General features: G+C 39.8%; 1 protein-coding gene across 3 annotated transcripts in view; it reads left to right on the forward strand.

Annotated features, from left to right (window-relative positions):
* The window catches only part of ccm2 (CCM2 scaffold protein), a 52,766-nt gene that overhangs the window by 23,285 nt on the left and 7,495 nt on the right, over positions 1-21,986 (forward strand). For all 3 annotated transcript variants that reach the window (XM_055635529.1, XM_055635531.1, XM_055635532.1), the window contains 8 exons: positions 4,307-4,483; positions 9,277-9,360; positions 10,383-10,566; positions 12,957-13,078; positions 14,233-14,368; positions 16,325-16,382; positions 17,787-17,916; positions 19,593-19,731. In XM_055635529.1, coding sequence (XP_055491504.1) covers positions 4,307-4,483; positions 9,277-9,360; positions 10,383-10,566; positions 12,957-13,078; positions 14,233-14,368; positions 16,325-16,382; positions 17,787-17,916; positions 19,593-19,731 — 1,030 coding nt within the window. The remainder of the gene's footprint in view (positions 1-4,306; positions 4,484-9,276; positions 9,361-10,382; positions 10,567-12,956; positions 13,079-14,232; positions 14,369-16,324; positions 16,383-17,786; positions 17,917-19,592; positions 19,732-21,986) is intronic.

The following is a 21,986-nucleotide window of genomic DNA, read 5'->3' on the forward strand; positions in this document are numbered from 1 at the left end:
GCCAGGTTACAGTTTGCCAAGAAGCACTTAAAAGAGCAACCACAGTTCTGGAAAAAAGGTCTTGTGGACAGATGAGACAAAGATTAACTTATATCAGAGTGATGACAAGAGCAACCGCCTCTGCCTTTGGCGATGGACAGGGACGGCCAAGGCAGCGGGGCGATGTTGTCCGAGGAGCGCTGACCTTCCTTCCTCCCCACCCCCCCCTCCTCCCCCTCTCTCTCTCTCTCTTGTACCCCCCCCCCTTCCCCCCCCCCCCCCCTTATCCTGGGATCCCCCCTCCTCTCCATCCCGCACTGATCCCCATCCGCTCTCTATTCAGTCCACACTGACATCCCCCTGTGCTCTCCCCCTCCCCATCTAACCCCCCCCCCCCCCCCCCCCCATCCCCTATTCATCCTGCGCTGATCACCTCGCATTGATTCTCCCCCCCCCCCCCCCCCCCCCCCCCCCCCCCCCCCACCATCCATCCTATACTGGTCCCCCAATTCATCCTGTACTTACCCCCCTTCCCATACATCCTGCACTTCTCCTCCATCCATCCTGTACTGATCCCCCATCCATCCTGTACTAATCCACCCATTTATCCCGTACTGACCCACCCTCCATTTACCCTGCACCATCCCCTCATTCATTCGGTAGTGATCCCCCATTCATCCTGCACAGACCCTCTGATCCACACTGTACTGACCCCCCTCCCCCCCCATTCATCCTGCACTGATCTCTACCCCCCCCCCCTCATCCATCCTGTACTGATCCTCCCATTCAAGAAGAATGGGGAGGAACAGTCTGAAGAAGGGTCTCGACCCGAAACGTTGCCTATTTTCTTCGCTCCATAGATGCTGCCTCACCCGCTGAGTTTCTCCAGCACTTTTGTCTACCCCCATCCATCCCGTACTGAACCCCCCCATTCAACACCACTGACATCCCCCTTGCTCTCCCCTCACAATTTTACCTCCAACCAACACGTACTAATTCAACTGCCTCAATCCATCCATTCCGCACCGACTGCCTTCTAAACCTCACCCCCCGCCATCTACCCACCCCGCACTGATTCAAACACCCTCCCCTCCCTGACCCTATTGTGCTGGAAATGGCTTCAGAGCGAACATTGACAATGTTTGATAACGGAATGCAATCAAATGTGTTTTAATTCCCAATGTTATTATTTGTTTTAGTCCATAAAGATGGATTAATTAAATTGTGAACAAGTGGAACATTAAAACCGCAGTGTTCGATTGTCACTGCTACCATTGACACGTTATTACATAATTCATTTTAATGGCAAGTCAATTCTCTTAATATGGAGTATCAGTACTGTAGTTAGTACTGTAGTGAGCTACATTCACAACTATACATAGGATTTATCCAGATTTTACTTCTACAGTCACAAATTTGGTCAGGAGATATTTCAGTTGAAATCTTAATGTTAATTCTGAAGTGGGAATGATGGAAACAGTGTTTATCAGTATTTTTTTTTAAATCTGGTGTGTACAAACTGGGTATCTTCATTGCTGTTCACAACACGTACATCTAATCTGAATGTCCTGTAATGTGGCGTTTTGACACCTTTAAACATATTACCAAAAGAACATTTGCTGCAGTTATGTCCTTTGGCCATCTCTTGTCAGTTAGTGTAATGTTTAACCTGTCAGATGGGTATAGTCGGTTTTAACAGCTATTATCATAAAATGCCTATAAAAATGTCCTTGCAACCTGTATATTTTGTTGTGGATAAATTATGTGGGAAGCGAGAGTGTTTCTGTACCAATAGCAATAACGACCCATGCTATGGCCATGTCATGGTAATTTTCGGTCCTTCACAGAAAACATGTTTGCATCAATCTGTAGTGTGCATTGTTAAGCATATATGTTACCATGGTCCAGGATTTATTGACGCAGGTTGATCATACACTGAATAATCCAACCACATTTTAGTTTGGAAGTGAAAAGAACTAATAGAAATTGCATTAATTGCAATGTGTAAAAAGAGTTGAGATACTGTCTTATAATTTTGCTGTATGTCATTGTGGGATATATCATGTCTTGATTGGTGAATATGTTTAGTTTGTGACTTTATTTGAAGCAGAAATAACATGTGAATGCTTCATTGAGCATAATTCCGACTGGTAACTATGCACTTCGTCCGAGCACATTCACGCACGCGTCATGCAAACCGTCTTAAATGACCACCTAAACTGTCATTTGGCAACCTAAAAAGCTGCCAAAGTCGCCCAGCTGGCAACAGGGAAAAAAAGTTAAGTGAGAGCCCTGCAAGCAGTTATTGTATACAAAGGATATGCAACAAAATACTAAACATGACTACTTTCATTTACATTACATTGCTATGTCCCAAACATTATGATGCCCTGAAATGGTGGGGGGGGAACTATGTATAAACACTACAGGTGCACAACCTTTTATCCGGTGTTCCAGAAACCGAAAAGCTCCGAAAACCGGCCATTTTTTCCAGATGTCGTCTGCGCACCAAAGCTCGCGTTTGGCGCCAAACCTGACCCAAAACGACCCACGGTCAACCCAGGTCTGTACTACTGTAGCGGCTGCCTCCTCCCTGGAGACCGGGAGACGCTTAAACATCTGTAAATCATTGCTTAAATGTTAGTCAGTTAGTTCGGAGGGCTTTTATGTGAAGGGGGGTGAAGGGGTAAACTTTAATTCTTAGTCCCCTACCTGGTCGGAGAGGCGGGGAGCGGTCAGTGCCTTACCGGGTCGCCGTGCAGTAAGCTCCGCAGCGCTGTGGCCGGTGGGGCAGCGGGCGACGCCGGTTGTAGCTCCGACCCCGGCAACTCTACCCCTGGCTGCGAGGCGCTCCAAATCCAGCGCGGCCCGCGGCCGGACGCCCCAGCTCCGCGAATGTTGGGAGTCGGCGGCGTCGCAGCGCTGGGATGCGGGCAATGCCTTACCGGGTCGCCGTGCGGCAAGCTCCGGAGCGCTGTGGCCGCCGACACACAACATCGCGGAGCGTCGCTGGATTTGGAGCCGCGCAGCCAGGGGTAGAGTTGCCGGGGTCGGAGCTCCAACCGGCGCCGCCCGCGGCCGGACGGAGCCCCCAACTCCGCGGCTCCAAATCCAGCGACGCTCCGCGAATGTTGGGAGAAGGCGGCCACAGCGCTCCGGAGCTTGCCGCACGGCGACCCGGTAAGGCATTGCTCGCTCCCCGCTGGTATCCCAGCGCTGCGATGTCGCCGACTCCCGACATTCCCGGAGCTGGGACGTCCGGCCGCGGGCCGCGCTGGATTTGGAGCGCCTCGCAGCCAGGGGTAGAGTTGCCGGGGTCGGAGCTACAACCGGCGCCGCCCGCGGCCGGACGGAGGACCCAGCTCCGCGAGGTTGGGAGTCGCCGACCAGGTAGGTAGGGGACTAAGAATTAAAGTTTCCCCCTTCACCCCTACACCACCACCACCACATAAAATCCCTCCAAACTAACTGACTAACATTTATGCAATGATTCTCCCAGTCTCCGGGGAGGAGGCAGCTGCTCCAGACTTTTCAAGCCGCCCGCGCTACCTACCTAATCTACGCTAAAAATCTTCCATTCTGAAATCCGAAAATGTCCGAAATCCGACAAGTGTCTGGTCCCAAGGCTTTCGGATAAAAGGTTGTGCACCTGTACTATAATTTCTACATGGTGACATCAAAATGTATAAATATGGCCTTTATTAAAATCTGGCAATGTGCACTTTAACCACATGTGATTTATTTCTATTACAAATCTAATTGTGGAGTACAGAGGCAAATAAATAAATGATGCGTCTTTGTCCCAATCATCATGGAGGGCACTGTAACTGCTTGTTTTATTGGTTTTTCCGTTATTGTTTTAGCATTTTGTTGCTCCATTTTTTAAAATGAATGTACCAGATGGATCACATCCCGTGTTTAGTACTTCTGACATAAGAATATTACTCAACAATTTTCTGGCTACAGATTCCATTTTATGATAGTGATTTAATTTTCACCACTGGCTATTGGAACTATTTATTTTGGAAGTATGCCCAAGTGTAGGGAAAAGCATGACCTAATGGATTAAAAATGTTAGTGTAGAAGTTTGAAAATGGTTAGATTTTTTCATCCAAGTTAAATTTCATCAAAAGGATCTTTATGTATTGTGGCCTGAACATTTTTTCCATATAAAAGCTAGTGTCACTGCCAAAAATCACATAAAGAGCCAGAATAATCTTGTTGTTTTTAACAGGTTAATTCATCTGATTATTAAATTCTTATTAAAAATGTTAACGGAATTCTTTGAAAACATTATATTTATCTACCTCTCTGCCTTTATTAATAGCCTGGAATCGTGTCGCCATTTAAGCGGGTATTCCTGAAAGGAGAGAAGGGGCGTGATAAGAAGGCACAAGAAAAGGTTACAGAGAGAAGACCCTTGCATACAGTTACACTGGCCTTGCCAGATCATAGAGTTGATCCGGAGATTCTCTTGAATGATTACATTGAAAAGGAAGTAAAGGTTCGAATAAAACTTTTATGAATCCTAGATGCTTAAGTTTTTATTTACTATAGATTTTATCGATGTGTGAATGTCACTTGGGTTAGTTGGGATTGCAATGGATACATACCCATTTAAAGGACATAATCATTGGTTCTGTTTTCATAAGTTCTAGGAGCAAAATAAGGCCATTGGCCCATCAAGTCTACTCTGCCATTTAATCATGACTGATCTATCTTTCCTTCTCAACCCTTCTCCTGCTTTCAACCCATAACCCCTTACACCCTTACTAATCAAGAATCTGTCAATCTTGAAATATCCATTGACTTGTTCTCCACAGTCATTTGTGGCAATGAATTCCACAGATTCACTACCCTCTGACTGAAGAAATGACTTTTCATCTTTCTAAAGATGCGTCCTTTTATTCTGATCTGTCACTAGACTCACGAGTGGAAATGTCTTCTCCACATCCACTCTATCCAGGCCTTTCACTATTCGGTAAGTTTCAATTAGGTTCCCTCTCGTCCTTCTAGATCTCAGCGAGTGCAAGCACAGTGCTTTCAAACACTCATCATATGTTAACCCAAACATTTGTGGGATCATTCTTGTAAAGCTCTGGACCCTCCACACTGCCAGCTCATCCTTCGTCAGATATGAGGCCCAAAACTGCTCAAAATTTTCCTAATGCTGTCTGACCAGTACCTTATAAAACCACAGCCTTACTACCCTGTTTTTCTATTATAGCCCCCTTGAAATAAATGCTAGCATTGCATTCACCTTCCTTACTACCACTTCAACCTGCAAATTAACTTTTTGGGAATCCTGCACCAGCACTCCCAAGACCCTTTGCACCTCCTATTTCTGAATTCTCTCCACATTTAGAATATAGTCTACGCCTTTATTCCTATGAGCAAACTGCCCACTAGGCACAACAGTGGACCAAATATGTTAAATAGATCTGTTTTGAGGTTTGAAAAGTAACTCATTTGAATTGCTGTAACAATTAAATCTATAGAGTTGTGAATTTATTGACCTTTCAAAGCAATTATTTTTTTCCTTCTCTCCTGGTTCTCCACCTTAGTGTCAACTTAGTTGAATCCTTATTTGGGTAGCTCATTTGTTGTTCAGTACTCGGGTGAACATTCTGGAGTGTATTTACCAGCATGGCCTCACGGCAGTGTTTTTGTTCACTGTCAGGAAGCTAGTTACAGTATTCTGATAAACTACCCTACTCAAAGCCTCTGGAGCATATTAACCTGCATTAAATTTCAGACCCCATTTGCAGGTAATGATAATTTATAAAATAGCAATTTTATTTTTAACTGGTTAGTGGTTTTTTTTAAAAATTCCTAATTAGTCCTTCATGATGTACTTTTATGTCCGTGTTATTTGTGATTTGACCAAAATAATTATTGCAATAATCATATGTGCATAACTAAGCCGACAGATGTAAATTTTGAGGGAGCTGAAGTGCAATTAAAGAACAATTTGGTAAGCATGGTAATTTTAGGAACTGAAAATAAAACTTGGAAAAATGAGTATTATCCTGAAAGAAGGGCAAACAATTATTTGCTTGCCTTGTATTTTCCTTTAGAAACGTAGAAACCTAGAAAACAGGTGCAGGAGGAGGCCATTCGGCCCTTCGAGCCAGCACCGCCATTCAGTGTGATCATGGCTGATCGCCCCGTATCAATAACCCATGCCTGCCTTCTCCCCATATCCCTTGACTCCACTAGCCCCTAGAGCTCTATCTAACTCTCTCTTAAATCCATCCAGTGATTTGGCCTCCACTGCCCTCTGTGGCAGGGAATTCCATAAATTCACAACTCTCTGGGTGAAAAAGTTTTTTCTCACCTCAGTCTTAAATGAAGCTTTGGGAAATAATGAAGCAACAGTGACTTGGGGAATGTGCTTAGAATATGATGAAACCTGAATCTTAAACCGTTTCAATAGTTAACTGGATGATTTTGACAATAATGCTCTTTTTCTACTGCACGTCAATCTTGGGTGTTAAATCAGGGAATGGATCCACAATGGATTCTGTTTTTTTAGTTGTATATTTTAATGAAGATCTATGAGCTTAAAGATGGTGGCAGGATCTTAGGTAGCTGTGTAAATGACATTCAGGACAAAACAACGGTGAGAAGTTACAGCCATGTCCTAAATATACTCTTTACCGAGCAGTGCGAACACTGGAGGAATGTAAGTGGAGAATGGTACATTGGACTCTGAGGCCCAGTGTGCCTTTACATATTACCTTTTGGTGACCCCAAACATTTGCAATATTCCACACAAGCTGAGCTACCTCTTGGCGCTTTTTATGCCTGACAACAACCATAGGTTCGCAAGCAGATATTTCTCAAATACAGATAGGTCTACTCTTCTGCATTGGGCAATGGAGAGGAGCTTGGCTTGGCAATCTCCTGAAAATTGGATTAAGTTGGAGTAGAAGTATTTGTTTCCAGAGTTTTCATGTCCTGAAGACTTATCCAAAAAAGTAATTGAATGAAAGAAAACTGTGATGGAAAAACAGGCACTTGTAATTCATGATATAACAATATACTTTGGGCATGTGAAAGTTGGAGGTTAGGTATCCTTTTGTGTCTAGCTGACACTCCAATGCCATTCCACAGTGTACAGAGTGCAAGTAAGGAGCTTGATGGAATGTCCCCATTTGTCTGGATGAGTACAGCTCCAGTGACTCAAAAAATTGGGTCCAGGAATAAATAACCCCACTTGGTTTATTATCCTTCACCTTAAGTCTGTTATTCCTTCCAACAACAGTGCACAATTGCAGTAGTGTGTATGTTTGGTATATGCACAGCTGTTGTTGCACAAGTTACTCCAGCAACATTTTCAGAACTGCATATAGCACCACAAGGACAAATGCATCAAGTGTGAGAGCATCACACCTGGCAGGTTCCCCTCGAGCTGCATGTCATTCTGATTTGGAAATATGCCACTGATTCTCCACGAGGTCTTAATCCTGGAGTTGCCTACCCATCATCACTGGAGTACATTCAGATGGACTGCATAGTTTAAAGAAGATAGCTGACCATGTACAGGGTGCAAGTAAGGAGCTTGATGGAATACCATCATTTGTCTGAGTACATCTCCAATGACTCAAGGTCTACAATTTACAATTTTATGCAATAAATGCTACCCCAGTTGGTGACTTCCAGATACAGAAAACTGAATCCATTAAAAATGGACCTGATTAATGTCCGCAGTTGGAATTCAAAATGGTGTTAAATGACACTTTATTCATTACTCGTCCTTTTGTCTTTGGGTCGGGACAATATTTTGTCCACTATTTCTGTTTGAATCGTACCAATCCAATATGAAAATTAGAGCAAAATGCCCTAATTACAATTGAATGTCATAAAGTTGTTGCAGTTGCTTGATTTAGTGTATTTGGAGGTGAGATTAGTAACACGATGACTCTTTCAACAACAGTTTTCACTTGATAACTGATATCCAGAGCTAAAAATTGACTGCGACTCATCCAATTTGACATAGCACTCAACCTCCAATTCACCATCCTCTGAAGTTTGTGTGTTACTTTCCAATCATTTTATTTTGCTGAAAAAAGAATTACTGTGCAGATTCCATTATCTCTGCGAGTTCTAGGCCCCTCGTGTCATTTTGCAGTTTCAAGAGTTGGTGTGCATAGGCCATTTACAAATGGTAGATTCCTGATAGATTCAAGTCCTATATTCAGCAGAAACAAAACAAAGTGCTGTGATCACTCAATGGGTCAGGCAGCATCTGCAAAAAATGTTTTGTTACTAGACTTCATCAGAACATTGGCATTCTCATGAGTTATGTTCAACAAGTTTGTCTCAGAGGTCTGCCACTGCTTGTCCAAACCTTTTTATCTTTAATAGTCGGAGATTAGACACCAGATTGCCAAAACAAAGTAGTAAAGGCATTCAGTCAAGCCACTCACTTGTCAGTACAATATGCTAGCGTTGGAACTGAAATAATAAACTGCAAGAAATAATAGCCTGGTCTCTTATCTGCTATTAGCTGATGCCCACATGTTTTGGTTCAAAGTTTGCATCTAAAATTTTCAATTAATTCTAATCTGCCCTCTTTCACCCCGACCCATTTTTTGTAGGTACAGAATGCCATTATGTTGCATTGGACTGAATTGCAGCCAGTTCCCAAAAGTATTTAATCATCTAGAAAACTAGTTGTGACTTTTGTTTTCGGTGAATATTTTGACTGAAAATAATTTTAGCTTTAGCCATTGATTTTCCAGTAGCTGGTGATCCTGTACCTCCTTTAATCAGGGCAAAATTACAAAAGTGCACTTAAAATCCCCCCCTCAGAAGTCCCCCCCAAAAATGTGGCGCCTACGCTGGGTGAGGCGGCCAATCTCGACGCTCATCAGGACTTTCGCGATCGATCGGTGATTCGAATTTGCCTCCTGTGGCCCAGCCGGAGTTGGCAGACCTGTTCCCATAGCCAATTTCCGTGATCAATCAGCAGCATTAAATTTTCCCCCGTGAGATCGGGGATCTGGACTGCCAGTTCCGTTCCCATAGCTGACTTCAGAGGCAATCTGTGCATCTTGGTACCTTGGGTCTCCGGCGTTCTGGTACTGTTTAACTACTCTCAGAGGCTGTGACCTCTTGATCTGGCAAAACAGATAATCCAGCACGGATCTGGAACCAAGGGTGCTAGAAAATTGGTTGTGGACCTGTAATTGATAACCTTTTAGTATTCTTTTATTTGAAAGGTAACTTGCATTTTAGTTGCCTTCACTTATTTTTTCATTATTCAATTGTATTTTTTAATCTAAATTTTAGTATTTGGGGCAGCTCGCATCGGTGCCTGGGTATCTAAATCCATCCAGCCGAACTGAAATATTGCACTTATTGGATAATGCAAGGGTGAGTAATGCTGTTTTGATATGGATAAGTAGGCTTTTAAAAATAAAACATCCTCATGTTCATAAAACTGTGACTAGGAATGTTTAATGGTGGGTGTAATGTTCAAATAATTAGTAGCTTCCTTGTCATATGATCCAAACTATTGTAAATCAATAGTAAATGTGAGTAGGGGTTGTAAATGTTGCAATAGTTCTTTAAACATGATGCTGAATTTAGAGATAATGCATTGAATTTTTACTTGGTTTGAAGATGCTTGGTGAACAAAACAATGTAACATTTTTCAAAATTAACAAATGCTGCCCAAGCATTTAGAATTTGGCCAAATGGTCATTGTCTATTTAGCTCTCTTCATAATGAGATCATTAATTCTAAAAGTTCTAAAATGTACTTTTTGGAATATTTCTGAAATTAATATTCAGGATTGAACCTTTGGTCTATTCTCTTTTTATTTTAGTATTTTTGGTCTATGCTTTGATTCCTGTACATCCATTCTGACATTGCCACCACACCATCTCATCCTTCTAGTCTTGTAACATTGCAATCCATTGACTTGTCAATAACCTCCATCAGAAGTTTTCATCCATCCTCATTCGTTAGTTATTCCTGTTCCACTGGTTGTCCATCCTTATTGTTTCTTCTCTCTGCTACTTTTGCTGCCTTGCTGATCACACGTTTACTTTTTCAATTAATTACATCTGCCTTTGGATGAATAGTATTTCATTGATTGACACACATTGCTTGACACACATTGCTTGTCTAAGCGCTTTAGCACAGATTGCATACAACCATATACTGTAACAACATTTTTGAAATACATATACAACTGAGCACTTAAAAAGCCATTTATTGGAGTATCAGTGTTATATAATTGTAATATTGGCTCAGTACAAAGCTGATAGTCAGTTTCACAGGTATGCACTTAAAAGTTAATGTGATCTGACTTAAAACTCAATCAGGTTTTTGCATATTCATTAAGAAAATAGCTTAAAGTAAACAATATCTTAATTTACTATCTCGTTTAGAGGGCACATCAACTCCCAGGACCACTAACGCAAGAGCAGGACGCAGTAATTACTGTGTCTGCATACAATATTAAATTGGTGTGGCGGGATGGAGAAGACATCATTCTTAGAGTTCCAATCCATGACATTGCAGCAGTCTCTTATATTCGGGATGATTCCCTTCATCTGGTCATTTTTAAAACTGGTAAGTTCTGTTTGTGAGGGAAATCCTTAGTTGATTCCAGCAACTTGATACTTTTTTTGTAATTACAAATCTGGGAATATTTTGAGGTTTGTTGTGGTAAAGCAACAATCTGAAATAAACGTGGTGAGAGTTTTAGGAAAATGTCACTTTGCAGACATTTAAAAAAATGTCTATTTCAGTACTGCTCATGCTGAAAGAAACTTGCAACTGTTTTTCCTATGTGTATACTTCCATCAACAACTTGTTTCCCCAAACCCAACTGAGTTTTAGAGGGAATGTTTTGCGACGCTCGTCAAGGCAGCAAATTTCAAATAGAGACAAAAAAGTAAGACAAGAATATTTGACAATGATCCTATATGAACAAAAATGTAGCTGGCATATTAACTGCTAATGTGTGGGTTGGATTTGTCTTTTAGAAAAATAAATACTTGGACATTTTTTGACCATCTGAAAAAATATTTTAATCAGAGTGGATATTCTGTAAAACATTCCTGAAAGACATTGGAATTGGCTGTTTACCAAAAACCATTATTGATAGCAGTCAATAAGTGCAGAAACATTGTGTGACTCCAAGTTGGAAACATACATTTGAGTTATGTGGTCTTCCCTAAGTATTTAAGACTTTAATAGTAAAGTAAATAATCAAACACTACTTTTTGTGCTTAATTGATTCATGATAAACAAATATATATCTGGTGAAGCATTATGTGTTTGTGATAGATTAAAAAAACATGGATCTTTACAGAAAATAAATAAATGGATAGAATGTTTTCTTCCACTAATTACAAATTTTGATTATAAACGGTGTTCTGCGAATTGAAAATAAACTAATTATGCAAACTTTAGATATAGAGCAGTAGATGGCCTTGGCCTCTTTCTAACAGAAGGACCTCTTTCTAGCAGAAGATCAATCGCTTTCGATTATCCTTAATCTTATCTGCTAGTTACCTCGCACACCCTTTTCACCCTCTTGATTTCCTCCTCACGTATGCTCCTTAATTTTGTGTACTCCAGGGATGCACGTTGTTCCAGCATCCTAAATCTGTCCCATGCCTCCTTCCTGACCAGAGCTGCAATTTCTCTCATCATCCATTGTTCCTTACTCCCACTTGCATTGTCCTTCACTAGGAACATGCATAGCGTAACCCCTCACTGCCACACTTAACAGCATTCCACTTTTTTATGTCCCTTCAGTGGACAAACATGCGGGTCCAATCAACTTTAGCAAGTTCCTGTCAAATATCAAAGTTGATCTTGCTGCAATTTAGAACTTTAACTTATGACCAGCCTTGTCCTTATGCATAAACTTTTTTTAAAGCTAATAGAAATGTGGTCACTGGACGTAAAAGGCTAGCCTATTGACACTTCAGTCACTTGCCTTGCCCAATTGCTTATCAGTTGGTTAAGCTTTCACCTCTTCCTTTGTAGTACCCTCAACATATTGTCTGTAATAAATATTCTTCATACTTTGTTCACTCAAACTTTGAGTGAACAAAGTTTGAGGAATATTTCCACAAATAGTCCATGAACTTTCTGCAATGTTAGATTATACAGAAGTGTTCAAGTTCAAGTGAGTTTATTGTCATGTGTCCCTGTATAGGACAATGAAATTCTTGCTTTACTTAAGCACACAGAAATAGTAGGCATTTACTACAAAACAGATAAATGTGTCCATATACCATGATATAAAATATACACACATGAATAAATAAATTGATAAAGTGCAAATAGCAGAAAGTGGTTATTAATAATCAGAGTTTTGGCCGAGCCAGGTTTAATAGCCTGATGGCTGTGGGGAAGTAGCTATTCCTGAACCTGGTTGTTGCAGTCTTCAGACTCCTGTACCTTCTACCTGAAGGTAGCAGGGAGATGAGTGTGGCCAGGATGGTGTGGGTCTTTGATGATACTGCCAGCCTTTTTGAGGCAGTGACTGCGATAAAGTGGTGTCTTTCAGATCCAGACGTTGAACAGAGGTTCTTCCCACCTGCCCATCATTTGCATCCTCTAGTACTTTTCAGTGTCAAAATTCCCCCAAAGTAATTTAGAAAAACAACCAGACCTATTATCACCTAGCTGAGCAATATAATGGCATCATTATTTGCAGGATGTGGGTGTTGCTGGCAAGGACAACATTCATTGAGCATTCTTAACTGCTCTTGAATTTGAGGAATTATGCCACTTTTGAATTTAGTTTTTGAGTTCACCTTTTTGAAGTGTCTCAGATAATGGGTAGGCTGATTGATTAAAGGTGGCTCGAGTTTCAAGCCTTGAATTCCTTATTTAACAACAGTGAACCTGTCCCATGTGTCATTCTACATTTCAATCTTATTCTGACATCGTAAGGATGTGATGGACATTATAAACCTTTCATTGTGGATACTCTCTTTCAGCCAGTGACTCTGGAAATTCAACAAATCAGAACACTGAAGGTTTAACTAAATTACAGGTGTCAGAAAGTAGATCTGGAACCATGGAAGCATGTACTCTGGTCGTTGTTGTTGTAGAAAACAAAGTAAGTTTCCGAGTTTTATTAATTTGTTAAATTGTAGGATAATGAGTTAAATGGGCATCACACCTCAATACATGAAATCATTGCAACGCCACTCTCCAAACGATATAGCAGTCATAATTTGGTTCACGGCGGTTGGCAACTCTACTTTGTTCCATAGGCAATCATGAGATCTAAGTTTCTCAGTTGCTTTTTATTCTTTCTGTCAATACAAATAGACATTCCTATTTGTGGGAGAAAAGAGGATCGTTTTTTGCATTGTTTCCTCAGTTTTAAAGGCTACATTATGACCAACAGTTTATAGAAATACTGCAAAAATGGTTAGAGCTGTCGCAATTTCCTGAAGAGGTTTTTTAATCTCAATCGGGTGACTATTTCTTAGATGTAGCCACATGATCAATTGAGGTTTGTGAACCCTATTTGGTGGTAGTTTAATCCTGAGGAAACTGCTGGTTTGAGTATGTAAAATATATTTTCCCCTGTTAATGAGAATTCTCTTTGGTTTAAACATATTAGGGTGACTGTGTGCCATTATTTGGAGGTTTGTGTTCAAATCCAGCCAATAACTGGATACAAGACTACAGGGATTTCTGTGAAATTAATTTTGGAGGTACCAAACCAGTTTCTATTAATGAAGGAAGCTCTTTTAATGGATTGAAACAACCAAGATCTACTGTGCACTTTGCATGTGCTCGCTATTTCAGAGGTTTGGATAATGCCAGATGCCTAGAGGTTAGGATACTTCCTGATTTAGGAACAGTTTCCTCCAAGAAGTTATCAGGCAACTGAGCGGTCCTCATCAGCTAGAGTGTGGCCCTGACCTTCTGTCTACCTCGTCTGAGACGTTTGAACACTCTTTAATCAGACTTTATCGGACTTCAATGTTATATCTTGCACTAAATGTTGTACCCTTTATCCATTACCTGTGGACTGTGGATGGCTTGATTGTATTCATGTATAGTCTTTTGATTAGATACCGCACGAATGAAAGCTTTCCACTGTACCTCGGTAAACATGGCAATAATAAACAAAATAAAATCTTTCTCTGGAGTACAGTTGCACTTCTCTCCCATGACGGTATAAAGAATACATTTGCATTGGCTCATGAAATGCAAATTGCCTTTGAATTGACATAATTGTATTCATTTTTTTTGTAGGCAGCTGCAGAAGAACTTTGTTCCCTTCTCAGTCAAGTCTTCCAAGTTGTTTACACAGAGTCCACAATAGACTTTTTGGATAGAGCAATATTTGATGGTGCTTCTACTCCAACTAAGCCCATGTCCATATACAGTGGTAGGTAACTTTAATGGTCCAGAGGGGGAGAAAAACGTGTTAATTATAATCTTTATCAATGTAATGAAAATTCTGCCTACTTTAATAAAATGTTGGTTTCGCGTGAGCTTATTAGTCCATTGAGATTTTTGCAGTTTTTATATCGGATTCTTAGTGTCAAATTTCAAGACTGATATTGGCCCATTTGCAAAATGTTGCTGCTTCGTTACTGGGTTAAATAAATTCAGCATCCTATGTGAAATTTTTAGTTTGGATTGGTGGAGGTGGAAGTTAGATTTACATGAATGAACCCATCCTTGCACATTTGTCCAAAATCATATGTCAAGCTCCATCCTTCCCAAGGATTTTTTTTTTTGGGAACAAAATTAAACTCTTGTGAAAACCATCCCAGAGCAAAGCATTGGTCCATGGTTGATCATGATACATATAAATACAATTTATTTTTTCCCTCAATATGTATCATATACAGGGAGATGAGATCAGATCAACTAGGCATCATGTCTGTGCTATACTATTCTAATTTTTACTGCAATTTCTAATTTTGCTTATTTGTCTCTTAACAATCTTGCTCAAACTGATATTGAAAGTGTTTTCATTTGAATTGAGACAACTGTTTTAATGTTTCAGTCCTAAATCTGCATATATTTTGTATAAGCTTAAGTTAAGAGTTAGACTGAATCTGGAAACTTTAAATAGTGTGCAGAAACTGAAGAATTAACTGTTACCTGCCTAATTTGAAGTAATAAATTGAAAGTTAAATGTCACACTTGTTACGTGGATATTTGTTTCAAGATTTTATTAGTCAGATTGACCACTTATTCAATTTGGTTGAACTCAGCCGTTTGTAACCCAGAGGTACTCCGTTTAATTGGAAAGTATACAGATTCAATTACTACAGACTTCCTGTCATCAGGAAGTCTGTAGTAAGGCTCAACATGAAAAAGTTGAGGGGGAAAAATGACAAATAATTGTACTCTCCTAGTGACCCTAGATCTGTTTTTATTTCAGATTATGTTGTAGTTGGGGTATTTTTGTTTGTGCAATCAATTTAATAACTTGGGCATTAGGTTGAATTAAAATGTTAATGTTGATTTTTATAAGGGAAATGGGTAAATTACAGTGTAGAAATGGGTATGGTGAAAAATGGAATTAATTGGATGATGCTTTCAACAAAGGTCATTTGAGAATTAAAACTGAGATATTCGGACTTGAATAAGATTTACCCTACACCAATTTCTGCACGTCAAATCTGCTGCACGTCCGACCTAACTACCATCCGGTTGGTTGACTTGAGAACCTTGTTAAACCGCCTCTTCATTTAACCCTTAATTCAGTCTGTTCTATCGTCCCATCACCCATACAAGATTTCTCCAAGATCTTGAAACTAAATGTTCCTGGCTTTTATTAAGTTTGCAAAGTAATTTTTTTGGGGGGCCCTTCTGTGTTCTCTGAATTTGTCCTACTTTCCCTTTGTCCCTGTCTTCCACCTCATTGTGCTAAAGATAAGTGTTTTCCCTCAACTGATAATTAGTGCATTGTGTGGACTAGAACTGAACCTGGTAAAAAATCAAACATAGGGGGAAACAATTTAAACTCCTGCTAACCCTCAAAGGAGCTTTTATAGAGATGCATTTTTATTTGCAAATTTGCAACAAAACACAAGTAGTTTGCCACACCAGAAATCCAGCAAACTTCATGATATATCATGCTAACTATATAATTGTCACCATTGCAAATTGTAGTTATATTTTGAAAACATGTGTATCATGTTTGACAGATTAAACCCATACTTTATTATTTCAACTTCACATTTCACTGATTCTAAATGTATTCCTTTTTGTCTCGAGCATTTTTGTGGTCTTGTGACTGCAGTTATGCCAAACTCTGCTTTTAAATGTTTCAATTCGAGGTTTGCATGTTCCTTAGCATTCTGTTTAATGTTTCTCTTGAAAATAGATGATTCTTCAAGTAAAGCAGATGTTAAAGAACCTTATGATGCAGAAATTAGTAATTTGTAAGTATCTGACTCTTTATCTCAACATTTTAATATCTGAAATTATTACTTGTTTCTGTGTTTAAATTCACTTTATTTATCTAAAATATCAAGTTGTTTTGTCTCAATGTTTTTGATACTTTTAACAATGTTAAAATTGTGCTGTCTGTATTTTCAGGAATAAAGATATTAAGATTTCTATCCTTTGTTTTACTTCTGCATTGTTCTTAGTTGAGAATGCCACCAATCATTCTGCAAATGTCCTCACTCTTTTTCTCCTCCGCAAGAATAAATGAGGTTGGGCCTAAGACTTAGCTGTGAAGAATTTCTTGAATGAGCTGTAATTGAAATGTTTATCTGCACAATAATTGATCCTAATTTTGTGCTTTTGTTGATTAGTCTGTGGAATTTCTATTTAACTTGATTCTCATTTACTTCAGTTTTATCAGATTGGGTTCTGTAATGCTGAGTTTTCAAAGCAGATAAGGATCAATTACGCAGCACTTTTGGCTGAAGATCAATGACACTTGCTGTGCTTAAACATTTCCATGCTCAATAAACTTAGTTTCTTTGTAGAGCTTTCATAACTGAACATGGACTGTGAGTTAACTGGAATAGTACTCTGAGATGGTATACAAGTGTCGCTAGGTTTGATGCCATTTTCAGGAAGGAAAATTACTTTCTCGTAGTAAGCCCATTCAGAATTTTTGAATCTGAGATGACCTTTATTACCTAAACTCGAAGCAGCATAAAATAATATGTGTGTTATGATTGTGTTTATAATTTGTTTGGTTGTTTTGTTGTTCCGCGAGCATTGCCACTTTCATTTCACTGCGCATCTCGTATGTGTATGTGACAAATAAACTTGACTTGACTTGACTTGACTTGGCATAAGCCCTTTGCTTTTAAGACAAATGTCCTTCCTGAGAAAGATGACAATTTTACAATATTACTGGTGTGATCTCACCAGTGCCTTGTTTAATTGTGGCAAGACATACTTATCACACTCACCTGGGTATCACAATTGGACTAGATGCATAAATATCATAATAACGTGTAGGTCAGAGGTTGACTGTTGGGCAGCATTGGCTCACCTTTTGACTCCACAAAACCTTTTCATCATCTATTGTGCCAAAATATATTCCTAAAACTTGGAATTCCTTAGCCTGCAATTCTGTGAGAGTGCCTTTCACCCGAAGGACTGCAACAATAACTCAGTTGCTCAGCATCAGCTGCTTTTTGGCAATTAGGAGCAGGCAATAAATTCCAGTCCGTGATCGTATGTATCCGGTCAAAATGAATTGAAGAAATTTGTTAGCCATTAATCGAAAATATTAAATGGAGCCAAAATATAAATTGTTTTAAAGTAGAGATTTATTGGCTGTTGTAACTTGCGAATAGTCAATTTTAACTTTGTTCATGCAGGTCTTTTCAGGGATCTGATACTGGTGGAAATTCTCCATCTTCAACTCTACCATCTCCTCAGATGAAAAATATCAACGAAGGAGAACTAAGTGCTTCTGCAGCTGAACTCCTTCAGGATTATATGATGACAGTAAGTTGCAGTTTGTGGCTTCAGAACAAGCTTTTACTTTGTATTTGTGCTTTTCATTCCAAATATTGCCATTTATGTCCATGACATTTGTTTGCCATTCAGGCCAGTAGAGTGTCCCATAGTTAATGACAATTCCTAGAAAGTAGAATTGTGCAATATCTGTCTTCAAGGGTACGTGGATAATCATGGTGTAGATAAGGATAGTGGTGCAACTGGGCAGCACAGTGGCACACTGAGTTGAGTTCTTGCCTCTGCTCCACTGATCTGCGTTCACTCTTGACCTTTGGCGCCATCTGGAGCTTGCACTTTCTCCCAGTGGCCTTGTGGGTATCTGCTGGGTGCTCCAGTGTCTTCCCACATCTCAATGTGTTTTTTAATAGGTTAGTTGCACACTGTAAATTCCCTCTAGTATGTAAGTGAGGCATAAGAATCTTGGAGATGGACCATAAGAATGTAAGGAGAATATAAAAATAGGCTAGGGTGAAAATAGTACAAAAATAAGTGTTAGGTGTGCTCATTGGGCTGTTCATGATTTCTGACTCACTAATCATGGAAATTCATAGGAATCATTTATGGATCCAAGCCCTTTAAAACTTTTCCCTTAATTGTCAGCCCTTGTGTCACCACTCCCTCTCCAGTTGTCATAACTATTGAAAGTGTACTATCTTTCACAAACCAGATCGTCTGAATTATAACATTAGTTTTTCTGACATCTTGAATAATAGCTGCACTATATAGCAAGTCATCATTGACATATTCTGCTCTTGTACTTGTAAAACTTGGAGGTGTGTAATTCAGTGTGATTTATTGTTCTCACTTAATGCAACAGTTGGTCAATCTATTTGGTTTCCACATTGACTTTTTTTGAGGGGGTGGTAGCTTGAGAGTGAATGTAGATGGACTGATACTAGCCCTCATGAAGTAGCTACATGACAACCACGGATGTCCTATAATTTATATAATCGCTACTAAATTTAATCTTTGGCTGTTGCTCAGGGTTTTGATTGTTCTGCCATTCACCTTATGAAAGTAAATTGGATCAGATTTTAAATTTTAATGATCTTAACTTTATAGTTTGTGAAATATAATTCCCCCTCTCAATCTGTAATGTAACTGTAAGAAGGTTATATTTGACACCAGGTGTAGATCTCAGTCTAAAACATTCCTAATCGTATCAACTATCCTGACCACTTTTTATTGAACATTTACTTGCAGTAATTTACCTGAAATAGCTAACATTTAACATTTTGTAAATCTTCTCAATTTGAACTAAATGTTTAATTATGTCAAATGCACCTGGTAGAGTTACAACTCCCAAAGTACACGGTTGTGTCGATACATTTCTATTGTTGCTATCTCAAATCGTTTGCTGCAGAATTATTATAGTAAAAGGAAAAAATTGATCTTATGAACATTACTAGATCAACTGTCTTCCTTTTAGCTAATAATTCTGTCAATGAAGAGTTGACGGCTCTGTAAGAAATAATTTCAAATTGCCTTATCAGGAATGAGCTGCTTGTTGTCTGTAGACTAATAATATACAGTACTTTCATTGAGTTGATGTAAACCATGTAAAAAGTGAAGATTTATTTAATTATATTATTGGGATGATTATAAGTTCTTCTGATCATCAGCTCTGATCCAATACTGTAATAATTGCAAATTCTATTTTGTAGTTGAGAACCAAGTTGACATCTGAAGAAATCCAAAAGTTTGCTATGCTTCTGCATGAATATCGAAATGGTGCCTCAATTCATGAATTTTGCATCAGTCTTCGACAATTGTATGGTGATGGTAGAAAATTTCTATTGCTTGGTAGGTGAAAGATTAAACCAGTTTTAGTAGAATGAATAATATTTGTCTGGTGTTTTAATTGTCACAACAAAAAGTTTTGTATAAAAAAAATGAGACAGTGCTGGAGTAAGTCAGCAGGTCGGACAGCATATCTGGAGAACATAGATGTCTATTAGGCCGCAATTTTTGTTTCATAGTAGTTTCGATTTAAAAAAAATCTATGGCTTATTGTTACTCTGCTTCAATTATTTTTAAGTTTTGTGTTAACAAAGCTGTTCTTGCCTTCTTTACCCCTCTTACTCCTGCAAATAATTTCACTGCATACTGCTCTGCATAACAGCAAACTATTTTGTAGATGCTGTTTTATCATTTTCAGCCATGTGATCCAAATCACAATTCGGCTTGCCATGCTTGGTCTAATGTCACATGTTCTTAAGCAACAAGTTTCTTAGATCTTAAGTTTCAGTTTATACAGCATACACCAATGCATTCCAAATTTCCACGGTCTTTTGTGTGAATAGTTTTTCAAAGTTACGTTAAATAGCCTAGCAGACCAACATTTGTCAAATGAGTTGTATTTTATAATCAGTTAGCTCACATAGAGTTGCTTTTGTGTAGCTTTGTGCGTAGCAAGGAACTGCAGTTGCAGGTTTGCATTGAAGATAGACACAGAATGCTGGAGTAACTCAGCGGGACCGGCAGCATCTCTGGATAAAAGGAATGGGTGATATTTCGGGTCAAGTCCCTTCTTCAGACAGGGGAGGCGGGAGAGGGAGACACTGAAATAAAGAATGTAAGATGTGAAAATGAGACATCAAATGGGACGAAGATTAAGGAAAATGTAAAATAGATCATTGTTTGCTTGGTGACAAATGAAGCATACAAAGATAAAAATGTAATCAAGGGGACAGCTACTGACCACACAGCTATCCAGACTATACCTTCGCAACCAGCCTCCTGCAAAGACGCTATCCCCAACTCCATGTGTTCATAACAAGAGGATTTCAGAATAGGAGTAGAGAGGTTCTTCTGCAGTTGTACAGGGCTCTGGTAAGACCACATCTGGAGTATTGCGTACAGTTTTGGTCTCCTAATTTGAGGAAGGACATCCTTGTGATTGAGGCAGTGCAGCGTAGGTTCACAGGATTGATCCCTGGGATGGCGGGACTGTCATATGAGGAAAGATTGAAAAGACTTGGCTTGTATTCACTGGAGTTTGGAAGGATGAGGGGGGTTCTTGTAGAAACATATAAAATTATAAAAGGACTGGACAAGCTAAATGCAGGAAAAATGTTCCCAATGTTGGGCGAGTGCAGAACCAGGGGCTACAGTCTTCGAATAAAGGGGAGGTCATTTAAGACTGGGGTGAGAAAAAACGTTTTCACCCAGAGAGTTGTGAATTTGTGGAATTCCCTGCCACAGAGGGCAGTGGAGGCCAAGTCACTGTATGGATTTAAGAGAGAGTTAGATAGAGCTCTAGGGGCTAGTGGAATCAAGGGATATGGGAAGAAGGCAGGCACGGGTTATTGATTGGGGACGATCAGCCATGATCACAGTGAATGGCGTTGCTGGCGCGAAGGGCCGAATGGTTTCCTCCTGCAACTATTTTCTATGTTTCTATCCCACATCTGTGTCCGAGATGAAGTGTTCCATAACAGAACATCTGAGATGTCCTCATTCTTTAGGGAATTGGGGTTTCCCTCTTCCAGCATAGATGAGCCCCTCACTCAGGTCTCCTCGATATCCTGCAGCTCCACTCTTGCTCCCCCTCCCTCCAGTCGGACCAGGAACAGAGTCCCCCTAGTCCTCACCTTTCACCCTATCAGCTGCTGCATACAACACATTATCCTCTGACATTTTCGCCATCTCTAACAAGATCCCACCACTAACCACATCTCCACCGCTTTCCGCAGAGACCGTTCGCTCCCCAACTCCCTGGTTAACTCATCCCTCAACTCTGTCCAAGGACCCTGACAGTCCTTTCAGGTGAGGCAGAGGATCACTTGTACCTCCTCCAACCTCATCTACTGCATCCGCTGTTCCTGGTGTGGACTCTTATATATCGGAGATGTGATAGAAACATCACCCATTCTTTCGATCCAGTGATGCTGCCTGTCGCTCTGGGTTGCTTTTGGGGTGTATTTTGTTCCTAGTGTATGAAGTCGTTTGGTGACCATAGCTTCATTATAGAACCAAACAAAATGAATACTGCATTTAATGTATGGCAGTGTTCAACTAGCAAAATTTACAAATTCCTGCACCTTAAGTAATACCAT

The sequence above is a fragment of the Leucoraja erinacea genome, chromosome 5 (assembly GCF_028641065.1).
Source record: "Leucoraja erinacea ecotype New England chromosome 5, Leri_hhj_1, whole genome shotgun sequence".
Taxonomy (NCBI): domain Eukaryota; kingdom Metazoa; phylum Chordata; class Chondrichthyes; order Rajiformes; family Rajidae; genus Leucoraja; species Leucoraja erinaceus.